Raw genomic sequence first — 17,968 nt, forward strand, 5'->3', positions numbered from 1 at the left:
GTTGGGGGCCCAGTTATCCCAATATTTTAAGAACGCCAGTATTATACTCTACATTTATTTATATGTATGGAGAAATTGAGATTTACTCAAAAGTTTATAACAGACTTTTGACAATGTTTTAACCATATAGCTGCTGATGTCCCTGCACTGCTGTGTTCTGGTTTTTAGATTTATTTATTATTATTTTTTTTTGGTAACCCTAAATGTCTGCACCGAGAAGGTGGCGGCCAGGTTAACAGAATAGAGTACTCTACTGCACAGTACAGTAGTGGACTCAAGTGCCTTACACTGTCTTGTGTTAAATTAGTTTTCCACAGGATGGCGCTATCTTCACACTAGTGTGATAATAGTTGCTGAATGAAAATTAAGGTGGTTCTTCTCTGAACACCAAAACAAAAGCCAATACACAAGCAGAAATACGCGTGTGTGTATGCATGTGTGCAAGTATACATGCACACTTTACAGTTTATTGCATCACGCTCCTAAATTGTAAACTACAGATCTTGTCAAAGTGTATCAACAGCCTGTCTGCCATAAAACTAATCCTTAATGTTTTAAAGAAAAGGGGAAGTGCATTTTATGTTTTACATTCCTTTTTTGAATAAAAACATCTATCAAAACATTTCAATGTCCCATTTTACCTAAGCCATGGAAAAAATAACAGCCATTCAAATTCTGTTTTACTCTTCACTGAGGATAAGCGGTACAGAAAATGGATGGATGGATGTTTCGAGATTCCGCCATGACTTTTTAAGACCAATAGGAGCATGTTTCTGTGGTAACCTATGTAAATGTCATAGAAACGTAGACAGTTGTCGGGATTGTTTCAAGCTCCTTCTTGATCACTGTTATCAATGTCCCATAAAAAACACAGGCATCAATGGCATGTCCAGTTTTAAGATTTCCAACATTACTCCCATTTTCTTTGAATTAAGACACTGGTAAATCTAAAATCCATTTTAGTTGCCATGGGTCAACTGTACATTGACAACACCATTGGTCTATGTAGGATAAGTCATCACATTTCTAGGTAAAAGAATCACATTTAGGGTGTTTTTATAGCTGTCAAAAATGGTTCAAATTTTTGTTTGCAGTTTTCAAAAGAGGATGGCACTATAATTAACAGACATGCTCAGAAGCTATCACTTCCATCTGTGGAGTGAGTGATCACTAGGCTCCTCCCCAGCTGGCTGGCTCCAAAGTCACAGTCCCTGGGCATCAACGTGTTAAACAGTAAGATCTGAAGATGCTTATGGTTAAGTCACCCACACTGGAGCAATGGACCTAGGGCTTGTCCACATGCTCTTTGGTGGCTCGACTCCTCTCCTTTTGAAAGAGCCGCTCTCATTTATTTCACTTTGGGATGACTTCTAAGTTTGAAAGTCACTTAATGACCAAGGTTATCTGTCTGTTGGTACATACAACCCATCATTCATACAACACATTTAGATTATATATATATATAGTACAAATTCAATTCTATGTTATGTCGCTAACATCCTCAGTACTCCTGCTAATATTACTAGTACTTTTCATAATAAAAATAATTACTGTTATCACTGCAGTTGGCTGCATCTTGGGGGTTAGGAGCGTCGACAGTAGTGGACTGGGAAACAAGTTAGTAACAGAAACAGAATGCATGCATGCAACATTTAGTTAGCCAAACGTTTGCACTTTCTTCAGTACATTCCACATTCAGTTTTAATTTACTTTATTAGCCATTATTTAATTAGATTGTTATTCACAGTGACTTATCACATCTGTGTCTCCATTCATGTCTCAGTGCGTAATCCAAACCTCTTCCCTCAGTCCTCCTTGGTTGTGTTTTTTTCTTCACATGTGGGCCGCCCCAAGCCAGACAGTACGGCTCACGTTTTTAGATTTACAACACCAAGTGAAGCAGTGTAAAACCTCACACGAAGTATTGTAGATAACTCATCAAAGCTCTTGAAACATTTTTTTTCAGACTGAAGATTAGAAAAAAAAATAATAATAATAAGTCAATTAGACCATCTTCTGCAGACATTTTGGACAGTATGCATCCAACTTTGGATTAATGAAAAAATGGACAAGTAATGTGCTTTCAAAAGTTGCCAAACGCTTTCTCAGAATGGCGGAAGCTACTATAACCACCGCTATATTTTGTCATATATGCACAAGTGTGAATTGCACAAAAAAATCCAATCCAAACTGCATCCATCCATCCATTGTCAACACTGCTTATCCTGGTTAGGGTCACAGGGTGCTGGAGCCTATCCCAGCTGACTTCGGGCGAAAGGCGGACTACACCCTGAACTGGTCGGCAGTCAGTCGCAGGAAACATATAGACAGGGATAACCATTTGCACTCACATTCACACCATCACTGAGTGGGAACTGAACCCATGCTGCCCACACCAAAGTCAGGCGAGTGCACCACTACAACATCAGTGACTCAAATCCAAAATTAAATGTTAAAATTGTCCATAACACTTGATTTTGAATACCAAATAGTACAATCGTTTTCATAAACAAAACAAGCAACTCCCCCACAGTACATGTCAATTTGGCAGCGACTTTGCTAATTAAAGGTCATGATCTTCTCAGCCATCAGTCAGGGATGCCTTTTTCTTTGTTACTCCAGTTGAATGTGTAATTTGGAAAACAATCTATTGCAAATAGATTGTAACAATCCATTCTAGGGTCAAACTGTTGCCATCAAAGATCCTTAATTAACTGTGCCTGTACAGCCTGACTAGAAAAGTGTTATAGAAACTTTAAATTCAATCTTAAAGTGGGAGCTGACTGCTTGGGGTGAGTTGTTCCACATAAAAACTAAAAGCAGCTCACTTTGCTGTGTAGATTCCATTGCTCTCTTACTATTATGACGGCCATGTTGCAGTGAGGAGCCAGGACGGACACGTGTCCTGTACTGCCGTCCCACTTAAGTTGCATTTGTTGTTTTTTTTCTAGTTGTTTTTGCTCTCTGCCATTCAGTGGTACCCTGCTGTGGTGGCAACACAAAAAGGATTTACATATGAAAAACAGTTGTGAAGTTAATCAATTTGGTGATAACTGAACTGAAGTCTCACAAGATTTGCTGATGTCTCATCCAAAGATGGGGTGGATACACAAGGCCTGTGTGACTCTCATCCTATCTTACATCTGGGGGAGCAGAAGAAAGCAGATGAAGGTTTTAGAATACCATTCACACTAATAGGTCCATGTCAGGAAGTCATTCACCATAACTCCATTAAATAAAGGCGACTTGCAGTAAAGATCTGGCAGGATGCCCAGCCTAATTTCACACTTAAAAAGCCTCTGTTAAAAAAAAAAAAAAAAAAAAAAAGATATAAAAGTCTTTTCACATGCAGATAAAACACCAAAACGGCATCCTTGAATTATTGCAATAATATATGTCAGACTGCAAAGAGCTCTCTTTCCGCTTGCTGCAACTACTGTAAATCTCAGTTTGGTCTCCTCTTTGAAAGTGGCTGACATCAGCACAAAATTCTGCCTTTCAGCGGGCAGATCTACACATGGCCATTATTTTTATAGATATTTTATTATCTTGGGTTCTGGGTTAAGGGCAGTGGCATCCATCCATCCCATCCAATACCATACCATACCATACTATACCATACCATAGCATGTAGAGGGTCACAAGGAGCTGAAACCTATCCCTGCCGACTTTGGGCTAAAGGTAGACTACACCCTGGAGTGGTCGCCAATCATTCGCAGTGCACATGTAAATAAAGACAACCATTCACTCTCACATTCACAAGGTCACTGAGAGGAGACTGAACCCAAACTGCTTGCATCGAAGATAGGCGACTACCACTATACCATCAATGACCCCTTACTATCTTTTGCTGCATGGTGGATAGTACGGGGCCTCAGCGAGGCGGATCATATTGGTCCATATCAACGACATAACTGGAACCCCCTGTAGACACTGAAAGTACACCTCTGGATTCAAGTATTTTGCAAATGGGGCCCCCTTACTAGCAGGCCTGTTGTCAAACACAACAGCAACTAAATGAAGCAAGCTTATCACTCAGTGCTTCAAAAAAACGCAACAGCAACTAAATAGCTTTGCTTAATCATTGACCTTCATTTTTCTCAAACCTGCAAGTGTTTGAACTTTTCCTTTATTTGCCATGGGTCAGTTTACACATGGAAGTCTGATTAGCAATGCGACCTCAAGCATCAAACTGGCCAAACTGTGGCCATATTCGTGCAAAAGGGAAGTTCCCCGAAGCCAAAACGATGAATTGTTTCTGATTCTTAACGTCAGGTTGCAAGTGTGAGAGGTTAGAGACGCAGTGGGCAGCTTGTGATTTAAGATGGAGAATGGATTTGTGTTTCTTGACCAGATGAGCCCGCGCATGTGCTTAGAGGTTTCACAAAAGACAGCTTAAACATAGTCACATTATTTATGGCACAAATTGAATGTTTCTGCTCTCAGTCAACAATGTAGTTATGTAAAAAAATAAAAATCTTGAAACCACATCAGAAAACAATGTTATTAAAAAGAACAAGTTAGCAGTAAATCTGACCTGGAAAGGTTACGGTCAATGTTGTTGTTTGTCTCCTACAGTATTTGACTATGTTCCAGTTAATGTCATACAACATTTATTATATGATTAGCTCCTGACATTTAGTTGGAATTGAATGCCAATAATAGCTCATAATTGTTTGCTTGCATTGGCTAAGCTCAGAAATTATGCATGTTATGATTTATATTTTTTTTTGCTGAAAAAAGGAACTTTTGACTGCAGCAAAGTCTCATATCATTGTATCTTCCCTAGTGTCATTGTCTGACTTAATATTGTTACAATGCAGTGAGCTTCACGGGAAAGAATGCAACAACAAAATGGAATCACGGTCAGAGCGATTGTGTTGATGACTGAGAGGAATGTGCCAAAGACGGGCTCAAGTGGACCGTTTGTTTGCTGCGGCAGTGGGCAGCTGAGACCGAGACTTCTGTCATCCAGCATCAACTAACAAACATGCAATTTGATTTCAAGTTAATGTGCATCCTCAGAGAAGTTAAAAGACACTAAATATAACTTCTGGGACGAAATTCATTGCATATCTTTGTGGCCGTGAAGGGTGGATGGCAAAGAGGAATGCAGGGCCCTGCAGAGAAGCCAATGCAAAGTAAAGCTCCAGTGGCTCCCAGCCGGCGTGAAGAGATCTACTTGGCAGTAAACCTTGGAGTCATGTGCGTCCATTTAAATGAGAAGGCAATGCAGGACAGACATGCTTAGACTGCCAAGCCAACACACTTGAGGAATGCAGCAGCAGCGGCCATGTGAGTCAGGAAAACAGCTCAGCAGCTCCCAGACTGTGTAAACATATGGCACTCCCCAAAAGGAAAGCTCATATCACAAAGAAAAACATATTGTCCTCCAGTTAAGGAATTCCATGCGTAGTTATGCTTTTGTGTGTTTGTTGACAAAAAAAGCCCATGTTGGCAAATATACACAGCGGTATACTATATCTGTCAGTCTGCGGTGTACCTCTACCACGCTTGAGTTAATAAACAGTTGTCAACAGCTGCTGATGATGTCATGTGGAACTTCTCCTCACTCTTGTCCCCCCCGCCCCAGCCCGCCTCCCTGTGTGTATTTACAAGTCTTACTGAGTGTTGCTGCAGACAACCCCACAGGCCCACAGCCCTGCGACACTTCCTGGAGAATTTGCAGCAGCATGTTTTCAGCTGCCTTCAAAGGAAATTCCACCTCATCACTCTGTCTTCCGAACTCAAACACGTCTGAGAGTAAGGGAGCTGTAGAGATGCCGGCTTCCAACCGCCCTGCCGGCACCGAGTAAGTTTGTATTCTGCTAGTTGCCCTTCTGAATTTTTGAGAATAGAAATATATATGATGGTTTGTAACTGTATTGTGTAATGTAAACATCCTTTTGGTTCAAGTTTGAATGAATGCGCTGTATTGACAAATAATGGTTGGCTTTAACATCCAATCTTATTTCATTCAACAATTGAAATAATTAATGACCACCGGATTCATTTAGATGAGTTTAATCCCTTTCTAGTCTTGTGTGCAGCTCACTAGTTTTATGCTGATTTCTGTGCTCAACGCTTCACATTCTCTGTGGTATGGCCTTGATTGTTTGAAGTCATATTTGCCAACTCAGACCAAAGCTCCCGACGTATCCTGAGAGGGGCATGCTTTGCTGTTATTTGTCCAGCTATCAACAGCCATTTGATAGAATGTGCAAGTTCAGTTTTTCATTGCCCGCCTTCTTGATGCCCTCATGCCAACAAGAATTTGTGTATTTTGGTAGCTGCAGGGAAAATTCTCCAGTCCTTCCCCCCTGGGCCTTGGCAGTATATCTTTGTACCTGAAGCAGGATCATGGGAGAGTTGGGTATAGTTGTGTTGCATGGCTGGAGCATGCTGAGTTTCAGTTGCTCCCTCGCACCTCCTTCCACTTTCAAAGCCTCAACTTAATCTGTATCCTGCTGACTGAACACGACTTAACGTGTTCTTGTATGCAGATGATCTTGTCTTTTAGGATTTTTTTGCAGAGAGAACTGGTTCAGTCACTCATCTGAGAGGAGCTTTGGGCATGACCAAATATTGAGAGATTGGTGATGTAATCCAGACAGAGTTGAAAAGCTAAGCTTTTTGTTTTGATGAAGAAGCCCACTGATTAGTACGGAGCCCCAGACAGGACATAGGGGGTGACTATTTTGTGCGCACGAACTACTACATCGTGCGCATGAACAACTACTTTGTGTGCACAAACTACTATAATGAACTATTTCGTGCGTACGAAGTACTACTTTGTGCGCATGAACTACCACTTTGTGCGCACGAAATGGTTATTCTGTACGTAAGAAGTAGTTGTTTGTGCTCACGAAATAGTTACAGGGTGTGCACGAAGTCCATACTGGACAGGAGGGTAAGGAAATCAAGCGCACCCTCTTTCGAAGTTGAAAGTCGAGGCAGAGTTGCAGTTCCGACAAACACACAAAGAGTAGTCTTCTACTCGCTGTAACAAAGTAGCAAACATAGACCCAATCAAATAACTTCCCAAATGTAGAATAATAAGATATTGACTAGAACATAAGAACATAAACTTACCCTTAAGCAATCGCATGTGTCTTGCAGTTTCGGCTGCGTCGTTTGTAACAAGTCCGTAAAAGTGCGCGTAGTTACAGCGTGCGCACAAGGAAGTAGTTTGTGCGCACGAAGTATTATTATTAGTATTTTTTTTTAACATGTCATGTCTGGGGCTCCGTAGATTAGTGTTCCTGCTGGTGATTCAAAGGTGAACAGGTCAAATAATTTTGTAATAGTCTCACAATAGTTCAACACATGCATGTATCTTTTCTAAGCTGTCACTGTAGAGCAGTGGTTCTTAAACCGGCTTCGGTGAGGCAGTCGCTGAGGACTCAACACACACCGCGTGTACGTGCGTGCTTTATCCGTAAAAGCATTTTTAAACTGCATTTTGAATGCGTTGTTCATGCCGTTCCAAACGTGGAAATGCTTTGTTCTTTTTTAAACTATCTTTATTGAAGAACATTTCAACGATACAGTGGACTTGAGTAGCATTGCTGTACCGTCAGACAGCGCATCCAATAATAAAAAAAAACAGCCCAAAAATCTTACTCTTACCAATGAACCCTTTTCGAGGATTATAGAAATAACATAAAGAAAAGGAACATAATTTTAACAACATAGTCCAGTCCTCTGATATGCGAGTGGCACTTACCAAGGGGAATGGCAACAGCAAAATTCACATTCACTTACAGTAAATTTTCATTGAATTGAATTTTTTATTTTATTTTTGTGTGAAATTCATGTTTTGTTGGTTTTGTTCTTTTAACACAGTGATTTTGTGTGCAACTGATGCGTGGTTCATTTTGTGCATGACCTGTACGACTGAGAATCTACACAGACAATAAAATATATACCTGTTTTGAATTTGAAATAAACCATGTTTTGTCTTTTCAAATTAGGAAGGGTTCCGTGCACTCCGTATGAAACTTGCGGGGTTCCGTCCCTCCAACAATGTTAAGAACCACTGCTCAAGAGCGAGAACTCACTTTTCTCACAAATTGTTTGCCTTCTTCTGTTCTTGCATAGTTTGGTTATCATTCCCTTGAGCGTTGAGTCTTCTTATTTGGTTATTCTCTCACCCGTGTCCCCCATTCAGGTTAATATGTCACATTTCTTTTTTGTTTATTATACCAACTATGTAATCTGCTTCAGATCTCACCCATGTCGCCTGGCCTAGTTAATTTCTTAACTGTGCCTGCTTGTGTGATCTACTGTATCTTCTGGTTTATTTACCGTCCCACACCCTTATCTCCTTGTTTGGATATTATCGCACCTTTGTCTCTGTGTTTGTTTCGTCGTTTCAAAGTTGCGGAAATGTCGCTGCACTTCTGACTACAAAGTACAGTGTTACTTTTCCAAATGCAATCATTCTGATTACCTTTCTGTGTGCTAACGTGTTAGTCTTCAATATTCTGACACACCCCGACACTAATAATCAACATAATCCTTTGGAAACACTTAACATAATGATGCGCAAAGAAAGCTCACTTTCCACACCCACCTTATACATTCCAAAATGTAATTATAGTTGCTTCTGTGCGGAGGCGTACTTCAAAGGCCTTATTGTCAAAAATACAGAGCCAACATCCATCGTAACACTTCGGTTACCTACAGAGAAAACAAATGAAATAGTAATTAAAAGCTCCTCAGAGCAAGCTTTTGTAAGCTTTGTTGGAGGCACCCATAATTCCAAACTGGCCCAGAGGCTCGGACGGGTCGGCCAGCAGAGGGACCCGAAACATCCGATCGGCGCAGACCATCTGTGCTGCTGCAGATGGATCCCTCTCTCTGCACATTAAACCCTGTGTCACACTCACAATGAATGGAAAGTAATAGCCTAACCCCCATGCACCATCTCCGGGTCCCCTCCTACTTCCCCCATGTAGCAGGAGAATTAAATGTATCCAATGTATAATCGTTGCAGTCATTCACGTTTCACGATGTGGGATAAAGCATTCAGAATACTTGGGCTGACTTTCCACTGCCACAGGCACAAGGGAGGCATAACGAATGAATCCCGTTCGGAAGGGGCTGTACCAATCAATGTCTGATATCTTTACGATTCATTTCCTGGCATAGCTGTCTTTTTTCCCCATCAACAACTATTTGGCCTCCTCTCCGAGAACTTTTCAGTGATGTAAAAATGTGAGTGCTAAAATTTAAAACTCTGGAACTCCCACTTTCCACTTTGGCTTCCCCCAGATGGCCATTTAAACATGTATTCTGAATGATGATGAAGGCCATTGCCAAGGAAACAGCTATCCAAACATACAAGTCTTTGGTGGATGTGAGCCACTTGATATTTTTTTTAAACATACAAAGCATCATCATGTTCACATCACATGCTCCTTTGTGGCAGTGACAGAAGGTGCAACACGCAACAATCAACTGTATAAGAAAATGTTGCTTACAAAAAACGTGAAGATGAATAGCTTACAAAAGAACAGTATCCGAGCCATGACAATCCATATTCATAGATTCAGCACCATTTATCCACAAAGCTCACGGTCTGTTTCAGAGAAGCAAGCTCTCAATGGGCCTAAGTGTTCTCATTACGCTGTTATCCCCTCACATTATCCTCATCGTTGTGTTGAAGCTGTCTGGGGCTCCCCCCTTGTTCCTGCAGCAGATGTTAAAAAAGAAAGAGACCCCTCTTCCGACCTTTAACACACGCACACACACACACAGACACACAAACTAGCGCCCATCACCCTGGTATCTAATTAGGCTTCCAGCACAAAGACTCCCAGATGTCAGCGTCCTCCTGGCCTCCTTTGATTGCCTTCTTTCCACACCACAGACTGGCTGGATGGCCGGCTGGGGGCTGTGCTAGCTGTAGGCGTCGACGCGTGTCACTCTGTGGAGGTCAGCACCAGACCGCTTTAACATACCAGTAATTGCTTTAGGTGTAAATCACAGCAAATCAGGAGGGAGGGAGGGCAGTCCTGAATAAATAACTACAAAACTCTTCCTTTACATAGTAGGAGAATGGTTTATTTATTTAAAAAAACTTTTTTTTAAAATTAAAACTATAATTTCATCTAGGTTTTGTGCATCTAAACTTGTTGCACATTCAAACTCCAGCAGGCTGGCAGAGCAAACATTAATCACTGTTTGGTTTGTTCAACAAAGGTTGGATTATGATTATTATTATTATTATTTTTTTTTATCAGCTCCCTTATCTGCACGGGCACATGAATGTGTTTATTTATCACTTCCGATCGGTCCGCAACCTCCTCCCTAGTCACTTTCAATGCGCTGATGAAAGCGGTGCCAATCAGGTCCAGTGCTGACACCTTTTGATCTCAGTTTCCTATGGACCCCCCTCCCGACCCCCACCCGCCGCCCCCCACATCTACTGAAGCTGCAGGCTGTTCTGTTACATTTACATGTACTGTAATTACACGTGATGCAAGACACTTGTGTAGTTAGTCTTTAAAGGCTGCACGTTTCACATCCTGTTCACTGATTAGGCTGCTTCTTTCTCGATTAAACTGCCCGTGGACATTTAGAAATGGGGCAGTGGGTTTGAAAACGCACCATGGTAGGTCAGATGTACTGAGGCTTCACGTCGATCATTTTGGATTTGGTGGTGTGGCGCTGAACGGTATGTGTCATGTTGATGTGTGAGGATGTTTGACAAGTGCACTCACGCAGTGGCGACCTCGCACAGCGCATAGACCCAGCACATGCCAATCACGGACATATAAATGACCTGAACTGAAGCCTTTTTCAATGTTTCTAATTATCCTCAGATCAAATTAATTAACAGGTATATTATCCTTTACTAAGCAGAGGAGAAGTCATATTTTTAAGGCGTCTGAACCCAGGGCATCCATCAGCTGACCTTTCACCCTTCCCTTGCCAGTGAGGAAGTGCGGTGACTCCTCTTTGCACAACCATGGCTGGGTCCCTTTGTACAGGAGTAGTATGGATGAAGTAAAGTGTTTGTCTTCGGCTGTGGCCTTAGCCAGGTCGAACTGGTTCCCAGCGCTGTTTGGAAAGGCCTAGAAAAACAAAGGGCTCAGGGTGGGTGGAAGGGGCTGGAAGATCTAGCTTTGTGAAGCCGGGAAAAAGGGAGGGAAATTGGACTCTGATCTTGTGTAGAAGGTGAAAACTTCAACACGAGTGAAAAGCTGCTGGACACGAGGTGCTTATACGCTCTCCGACCCTCTTTCCCTCCCCACAGAGCATCCCAGGTGAGTGAGACAAAGGCGGATGGAGGTACATTGAGCAGACATATGGAGCGCAACAAGCAATTAAAGAGATTGTCCCTCAGACCACTGGTAAGTACATCTATAATCACTCTTCTTGTCACACCAGTTTAAGGTTCATACAGGTTGACAATGCTCAGGCCTCATGCAAATATATATATTTTTCACTTCCTGGGTGAGGAGTCATGGCCAGCAAGGCCTTCTCTGCTGGCCTTAAACAGTATGAGAAGCACTGATCTACATTTACAACCTAATTATAATATTTGTTCCATGAAATTGTATTTATTTATTCCCAACTGTCCGTTCTCTTCATTTGTAGCATTTCTCTTAGGTGCACTGCTTCAAGTGTGTGAATGTGAATGTTAGATTTTGTTTGTCCAACCATATGTCAACCTCTATGTTGCAACAAAGCCAATCTAAGGGCCTTCAGAATCAGCAGTGCTGGCCCATATAATTTAAAGTAGATTAGCAATGGGACAGTTTCTTTAACCAATCCAATTTCAAATGCGTTCTCACACGGTCAGCATTTTTCTGTTGTGTGATTGGTTGTCTGATCAAAATTGTTCAACTAGCAAAACTGTTGAACAAACTGTTGAATTAATACATTGGATAATAAGCATCTCTGGGGAGTATGATATATTTTAAATACAAATTAAATAAATGTAATGTTTTTTTTGTCATGTTATTAGTTAAAGATTGATTCCAAACTTCTCTAGATGAGGCGTTTTTTTTTTATATAATTGCCAGGTGATAGTGGCGGTATTAAGAGGTGGAATAGGAGGTCCATGTACCAAAAGCATGTCACAGCACTGGTTTTATAACGCCTCCCAGGAAAGATTCACATTAGGAGAGCTGACATACTGCGGTGGAGTGTTCACAGACACAAAGACAGGACGTTTTGTCACATATACTATTGCCCCTAGTCAGTCACTCATTAAAAGCCTCACATGGTATGCCACCGTGCACACATGCCCTAGGTTTGTGAAACACAGCGGAGTCCTGACTGGGTGATTGACAGGCAGTTATCAGAGGTGGAAACTTACTGTGCCCGGAGGTTGCCTGAAGGTGAATCCGTTTACAAGTGCCTCTTTAAAATGTCAAGTGTAGCCCTGCACTGTGTTGTGTCACATATACACCCCCAAGCCATATACACACCCGTCCACCACCCACTCACATGTACATTGTTGCTGCACAGGAAATATGAATCACCATTTGTGAGTTGTTGTGTCAGCGGAGCATACTGTAACACCAGATTTATTGTTTCCTATTCCCTTGTTAATAAGCAATCACATTTTCAACTATGAGTTCACGCCAACCATCTAGATTCAGGGTGCATAATGACTTGATACAGTGTGAAAATAAAAGTAAGTCATATTCATAATACATTTTTGTGGTTCCAGACGCTCCCAATTGTACACTTAGTCATGTATGCTGGTGCGCTTTAGTGCGTTTCCAGAACAATATACAGTATTGATGGACAGATGCATGGATGATAGATAGATTGATGCTCAGTCTAACACGATCTTATTTTTTCAGGCAGTTGAGAAAATACAACCATTGGACAAATAATTCCTTGTGTATTAAAATTTGGTGAGGATCTGGATAAAGCTGTGGCGGATATAAAGATTTACTATCACTGTTTAAATCATTTTGGCATCAATGGAAGTGTCCAGCCTAAGATAATCACCTTGGTATTGCACATAAAGACAAGTTTTTTTTAAGAACTATTTTCCCCCTATCCAAGGTGAAAAAGATAATGTCAAAGACAGGCTATTAACCACTAACTATGAGGCCGTTTTAGCCAAACAGGAGGCTGGAGAAACTAATTCCTTGAAAAGCCAATAATGGACATGTTAATGAACTGATAGTGAATCGGGTCTTAAATTCTACACTAGAATATGAAGTTAACAAAGCAAAAAAAAAGAAACCCACAAAAGGAAAAAGAAGTACACACATTGATTTCATAAGGAGGAGAGGAGGTGTGCAAATAGATAGCAGAGTTTTGGAAGAGCTTCATGCACCTGGAGCATTCCAAAAAGTCAAATTTCAGGGTCCTGAGATACAGTTTGCGCGTGGACGAGTATTGGTGTGGGTCTTGTAAGTAAGGAAAACACCTTCCTTTTGTAGAATGCATAGCAATCAGCTTCCTCGAGGCTTTAGGCTAAATTCACAATTGAATTTGAGTCTTTGTGTTTGTGGAAGGTGTGAAGGGAGTGGACTGTGAGTCAGCACTATCTACATTTTATTGTTGTGTTTCACCATGCTGCTTCCCTCCTTTTGAAAAGAACTAGGCTGATCTGAATCAGGTTGTGCAGCTCAGGAAGGACCCAGTGTGTAACTGGGGCACTGTCAGCATTACATAAGAGCAGTGTTGCTGGGTTGATTCCACGGCACTATTTATTTTTATCACTGGGTCTCCGCCTGTGGTGGAGACGCTTACGCGGGGATGTGCACGGTGAGCGGCTGCCAGTGAGATTTAAACTAGGTCACTGACAAAGTGTTGCCTGAGGTCAAGCGTGGCCGTAACTGACTCAGTTGGCCAAAAGTCCTATGGAGCAAAACGCGTTTTGGGAATCTTTTTGACTCGTCAAAAGGTTTTGGGTGCAGTTTGAAAAAAACACCATCATCCGAAATGTGTTGTTTAGTTATCTTCCCATTGCTGCATTCCTCTAAAATGAAGTTTGGATGCAGCACCCACCAACACACACACACACATCCTTGAATCCATCTTAATTAGATTTGCATCCATTGTGACTCAAACAGTGAAGAGCTCGGCTCAGTTTTTTTGTTTGTTTATCTGTCCATATGCAAGTTTCTGGTTCATGGAGAATGACATCAAATGCTTGGATTAGATGGCCTGTATTCTGGGGTTGGGGAGGGGATCGATCCCATTATCATTCAAATGGTAAAAAGATCCAATCAATTCCTATATCCACTTTTTGTGTACCTCTTCCCCTTGCAATTTACACATGCAGTTTATGATGAAATTAGTTTTCATGACGTTGTTTATTTGCTGGCGGCACGGTGGACGACTGGTTAGAGTGTCTGCCTCACAGTTCTGAGGACCAGGGTTCAATCCCCGCCCCCGCCTGTGTAGAGTTTGCATGTTCTCCCCATGCCTGCGTGGGTTTTCTCCGGGCACTACAGTTTCCTCCCACATCCCAAAAACATGCGTGGTAGGTTGATTGAAGACTCTAAATTGCCCGTACGTGTGAATGTGAGTGCGGATGGTTGTTTGTTTGTTTGTTTGTATGTGCCCAGCGATTGGCTGGCAACCAGTTAAGGGTGTACCCCGCCTCCTGCCCGAAGATAGCTGGGATAGGCTCCAGCACTCCCGTGACTCTTGTGAGGATAAGCGGCTCAGAAAATGGATGGATCGATGGATGTTTATTTGCTTGTTATTTTGCTGGATTACCCAAACACAATGTAACTGTTTCAAAAAAATCTCATGAAATGGTAAATTTGTTCAAGCAAGAACGTAATAACCAATCATTTTGATGTGGAGCTGCTGCAATCTTAGTTTTTTTTTTATTATTTTTTTTTTTATTTAACATTACAAGACATTGTTGACATTTTCCATAATTAATTAGTAAAAAAAAAAAAAGAAAATAGGAAAATGAACATGGCCAACATTTAGGCTTATATGAGAGGTCATACGCTCCTCTGAGTGACCAAACTGTCATTGTTGTAAATGTCTCACCAAAAGAGCCTTTTGCACTCTCGCAAGTGTTGCAGTGACAAATGCATTCTCTCCAAACGTGAAGTCATCAGCCTGAGGTTGGCAAAAAGCAGTATGTCCTCGCTTAATCTGTTGTCATCTGCACTTGTTTTGTCTTTGCTAGCCTCTGATGTGTACAGCCATGCACTCATGCTGGGAGATAACAGAAAACAAGAGGCTAAATTGAAAACACTAAGCGGGGGGATGGGATGAAGTTAATACTGTAATCATGAGCACTCCATATTACTGATAATAAGAGTTACTAAACCATTATCTTTTACCAAGATTATTGGCCCCACATGCTTTTATATAAGGCGGCAATGATAAAAGTTTCACAGTAAAAAGAGCTCATCATTGGTTTCATCCATCCATCCATCCATTTTCTGAGCCGCTTCTCCTCACTAGGGTCGGGGGCGTGCTGGAGCCTATCCCAGCTGTCATCGGGCAGGAGGCGGGGTACACCCTGAACTGGTTGCCAGCCAATCGCAGGGCACATACAAACAAACAACCATTCGCACTCACAGTCACACCTACGGGCAATTAATGCATGTTTTTGGGATGTGGGAGGAAACCGGAGTGCCCGGAGAAAACCCACACAGGCACGGGGAGAACATGCAAACTCCACACAGGCAGGGCCGGGGATTGAACCCGGGTCCTCAGCACTGTGAGGCTGACGCTCTAACCAGTCGGCCACCGTGCCGCTCATTGGTTTCATTCATACTAAATTAAAGCCTTAGAGTGGAACCTCGGTTCCAGAAAGTGACTAAAATGAATTCTACAAAATCCAAAGCAGTAGTTCCCATAGGAAATAATGTAAATCCAATAAATCTTTTCCAGAGACCCAAAAATATTAACAAAAAAATACATTTTATCGAGAATAACTACAGCTTTGCACATAAAAACGGTGTGAAATAAATATAACTGACTAATGAAGTGCATAAATTTGACTTTTGACTTCATTTTTACCTCTACTGAAGCTTCTTGATGATGAAAACAACTATGAGGGGAGAAAGGGGAACCTTTTTCCGCGTTCTTTCCTGAATTCCATAGTGTGTCTGGCCATATTTATCGAATGGCTGGCACTAGGAACTTTCTGTCGTATTGTGTAAAAAGGGTTCAACAAACAGCAAGGCGTATTCCACAATACAAGCTTTCTTAGGAACTCTACGCAATAGCAAGCCCCTGGTCTGCTCGGCAACACTCAGACAAGTTGGGGCAACATCGGCGTAGCATCCTTTTAAAAGTCAGGCCTTCAAAAAAACCCACACCAATATAATATGAGTTTCACCACACTTTATTTGACCCTCTGGTGGCTTACTTAGCAGTCGCACCCCAACTACCTGTATTTTTTTGTACCTGTTTATTGAGTGCAACCGCTAAATAAGCTGCCATGTGGCCCATGAAAGTGTGGTGAAATTGTATGCTTTTGTTTGAAGGTCTGACTTTTGACAGGATCTGTTAGGCAGATGTTGACTTGGTGTTGCAGAGCAGACTGGAAGGGTTATTGCTTTAAATAGTGAATAAAAGCTTACATTGTGGAATACACATTGCCGTCTGTGGAACCATTTTTTGGGGGGGATGAAAACATTTGACCAAAAAAATGGACAAAATTTAGACAAAGAAAAAAATCATCGAAAACCGAAACATAGGCAAACTAGGACATGAAAACCGAGGTTCCACAGTAGTTAATTAAATTGTGAGTCATCACCTCTTCCTTTAAAGACACTGCAAAAATAGACAAGAGACAAAATGAAGAAGGCGAGTGAGTTTGCAGTAGAAATGCTCGGTGAGAGCCAACTGGCTCTTGCACTGTCAGAGAGGATTAAAGTAAAATATATAGGAGAGGTTCAGAAACAATGTTATTCTCAGACAGTGTTTTGCCCATTACTGGCCTGACACAGCTTCAGGAGTTGAGTTCTTGCACTTGATTCTAGAGTAGCCTGTCAGAGTGGAGCTGCCTGTCCAGCTTGGGTGAGAAAAAGTCACTCACGCCGGCCAGTAAGCAGGTGAAATAGCATGCATACCTGGACGAGCTTTATGTGTAGACAGTCGCTGTGGGAACCCAGCATGCTCTCTGAGATGGGATTTTACTTTATGGGAAATCCCCCCCCCGCCTCCCACCCTCCCCATTCGCTTGTAAAATCGGTTTAATAACTGTCGTGCCCGTTTTGACGTGAGACATGTTTTTCCAACTTGCTAGATTGGCCGTCGCCCCTCGCCTGTGCTTTTATTGGACCAATTACAGCCAGCTCTGCTTCACATGAACATAACATTTGTTTCACAGTGACTTCAGTGGAGATTCCAGGTGATTACAAGCGCTACATTTTGCTTCGGGTTGCAGCCAAGTTTTCTGACTGACCTGGTTTGGCATGTGTACCCACTCCTCTGCCTGGCATTGAAATCTGTGACCTGTGTCACAGGTTGCGTGTTGCGCCTCACTAATGATGCTCAGTAAAAAGTTCCTAACATGAGCGTCCGTTATCTTCCGTGTTTAATGCGTGTAGGTAAATACATGTCCACAAATTAATTGGAAAGCAGAATAATTTGAATCAGACACTTCCCACTCTAATTGAATGTCTGTTTCCAATGACTTTGTCCACTACAAGTTGATGAGCCAGTTACTCAGATTCCAATTTGAATTCCTATTCATAAAACACCATTTATCCCGGCAGGGCAATTAAGGGAGAAGAATTGGCACAATTAAGTCAAAAATACATAGGTCAGTAACAGTATAAATTTGTATGAAGGGTGTGATAGAATCTATACATTGATATACAGAATACATTAACATTATTACACTGTTAAGTACTCATTACATGTATTGTTTTGATTTCAATAAAAAACAAGTTACAGTGAACCCTTTAACTTCCCTCTCGACCAGTTAGTCGAGCACAATAACCCTTTACCGACCAATACACAAACGTTTGCATTTTATATTTTCTACGGGCAGTTAGAATAACCA

At 41.7% G+C, this 17,968-nt stretch overlaps 1 protein-coding gene and 1 long non-coding RNA gene across 6 annotated transcripts in view; one reads left to right on the top strand and one right to left on the bottom strand.

The window, feature by feature from the left end:
* Positions 1 to 10: 10 nt before the first annotated feature.
* Positions 11 to 7,926, bottom strand: LOC133479714 (uncharacterized). Its single transcript, XR_009789054.1, has 3 exons — positions 7,093 to 7,926; positions 3,071 to 3,143; positions 11 to 2,985 (listed from the first exon to the last, which is right to left on the bottom strand). It is a non-coding gene; the product is annotated as an uncharacterized LOC133479714 (long non-coding RNA).
* LOC133479653 (nck-associated protein 5-like) overlaps positions 5,628 to 17,968 on the top strand; it is a 103,623-nt gene continuing 91,282 nt past the window's right edge. For 2 of the 5 annotated variants that reach the window (XM_061776969.1, XM_061776977.1), the window contains exons 1-2: positions 5,628 to 5,812; positions 11,264 to 11,360. In XM_061776969.1, the coding sequence (XP_061632953.1) occupies positions 5,694 to 5,812; positions 11,264 to 11,360 (216 nt within the window). In that variant the 5' untranslated portion in view covers positions 5,628 to 5,693. The remainder of the gene's footprint in view (positions 5,813 to 11,263; positions 11,361 to 17,968) is intronic. The other 3 variants (XM_061776899.1, XM_061776906.1, XM_061776916.1) reach the window with 2 other exon arrangements.

The sequence above is a fragment of the Phyllopteryx taeniolatus genome, chromosome 1 (genome assembly GCF_024500385.1).
Source record: "Phyllopteryx taeniolatus isolate TA_2022b chromosome 1, UOR_Ptae_1.2, whole genome shotgun sequence".
NCBI classification, from domain to species: Eukaryota; Metazoa; Chordata; class Actinopteri; order Syngnathiformes; family Syngnathidae; genus Phyllopteryx; species Phyllopteryx taeniolatus.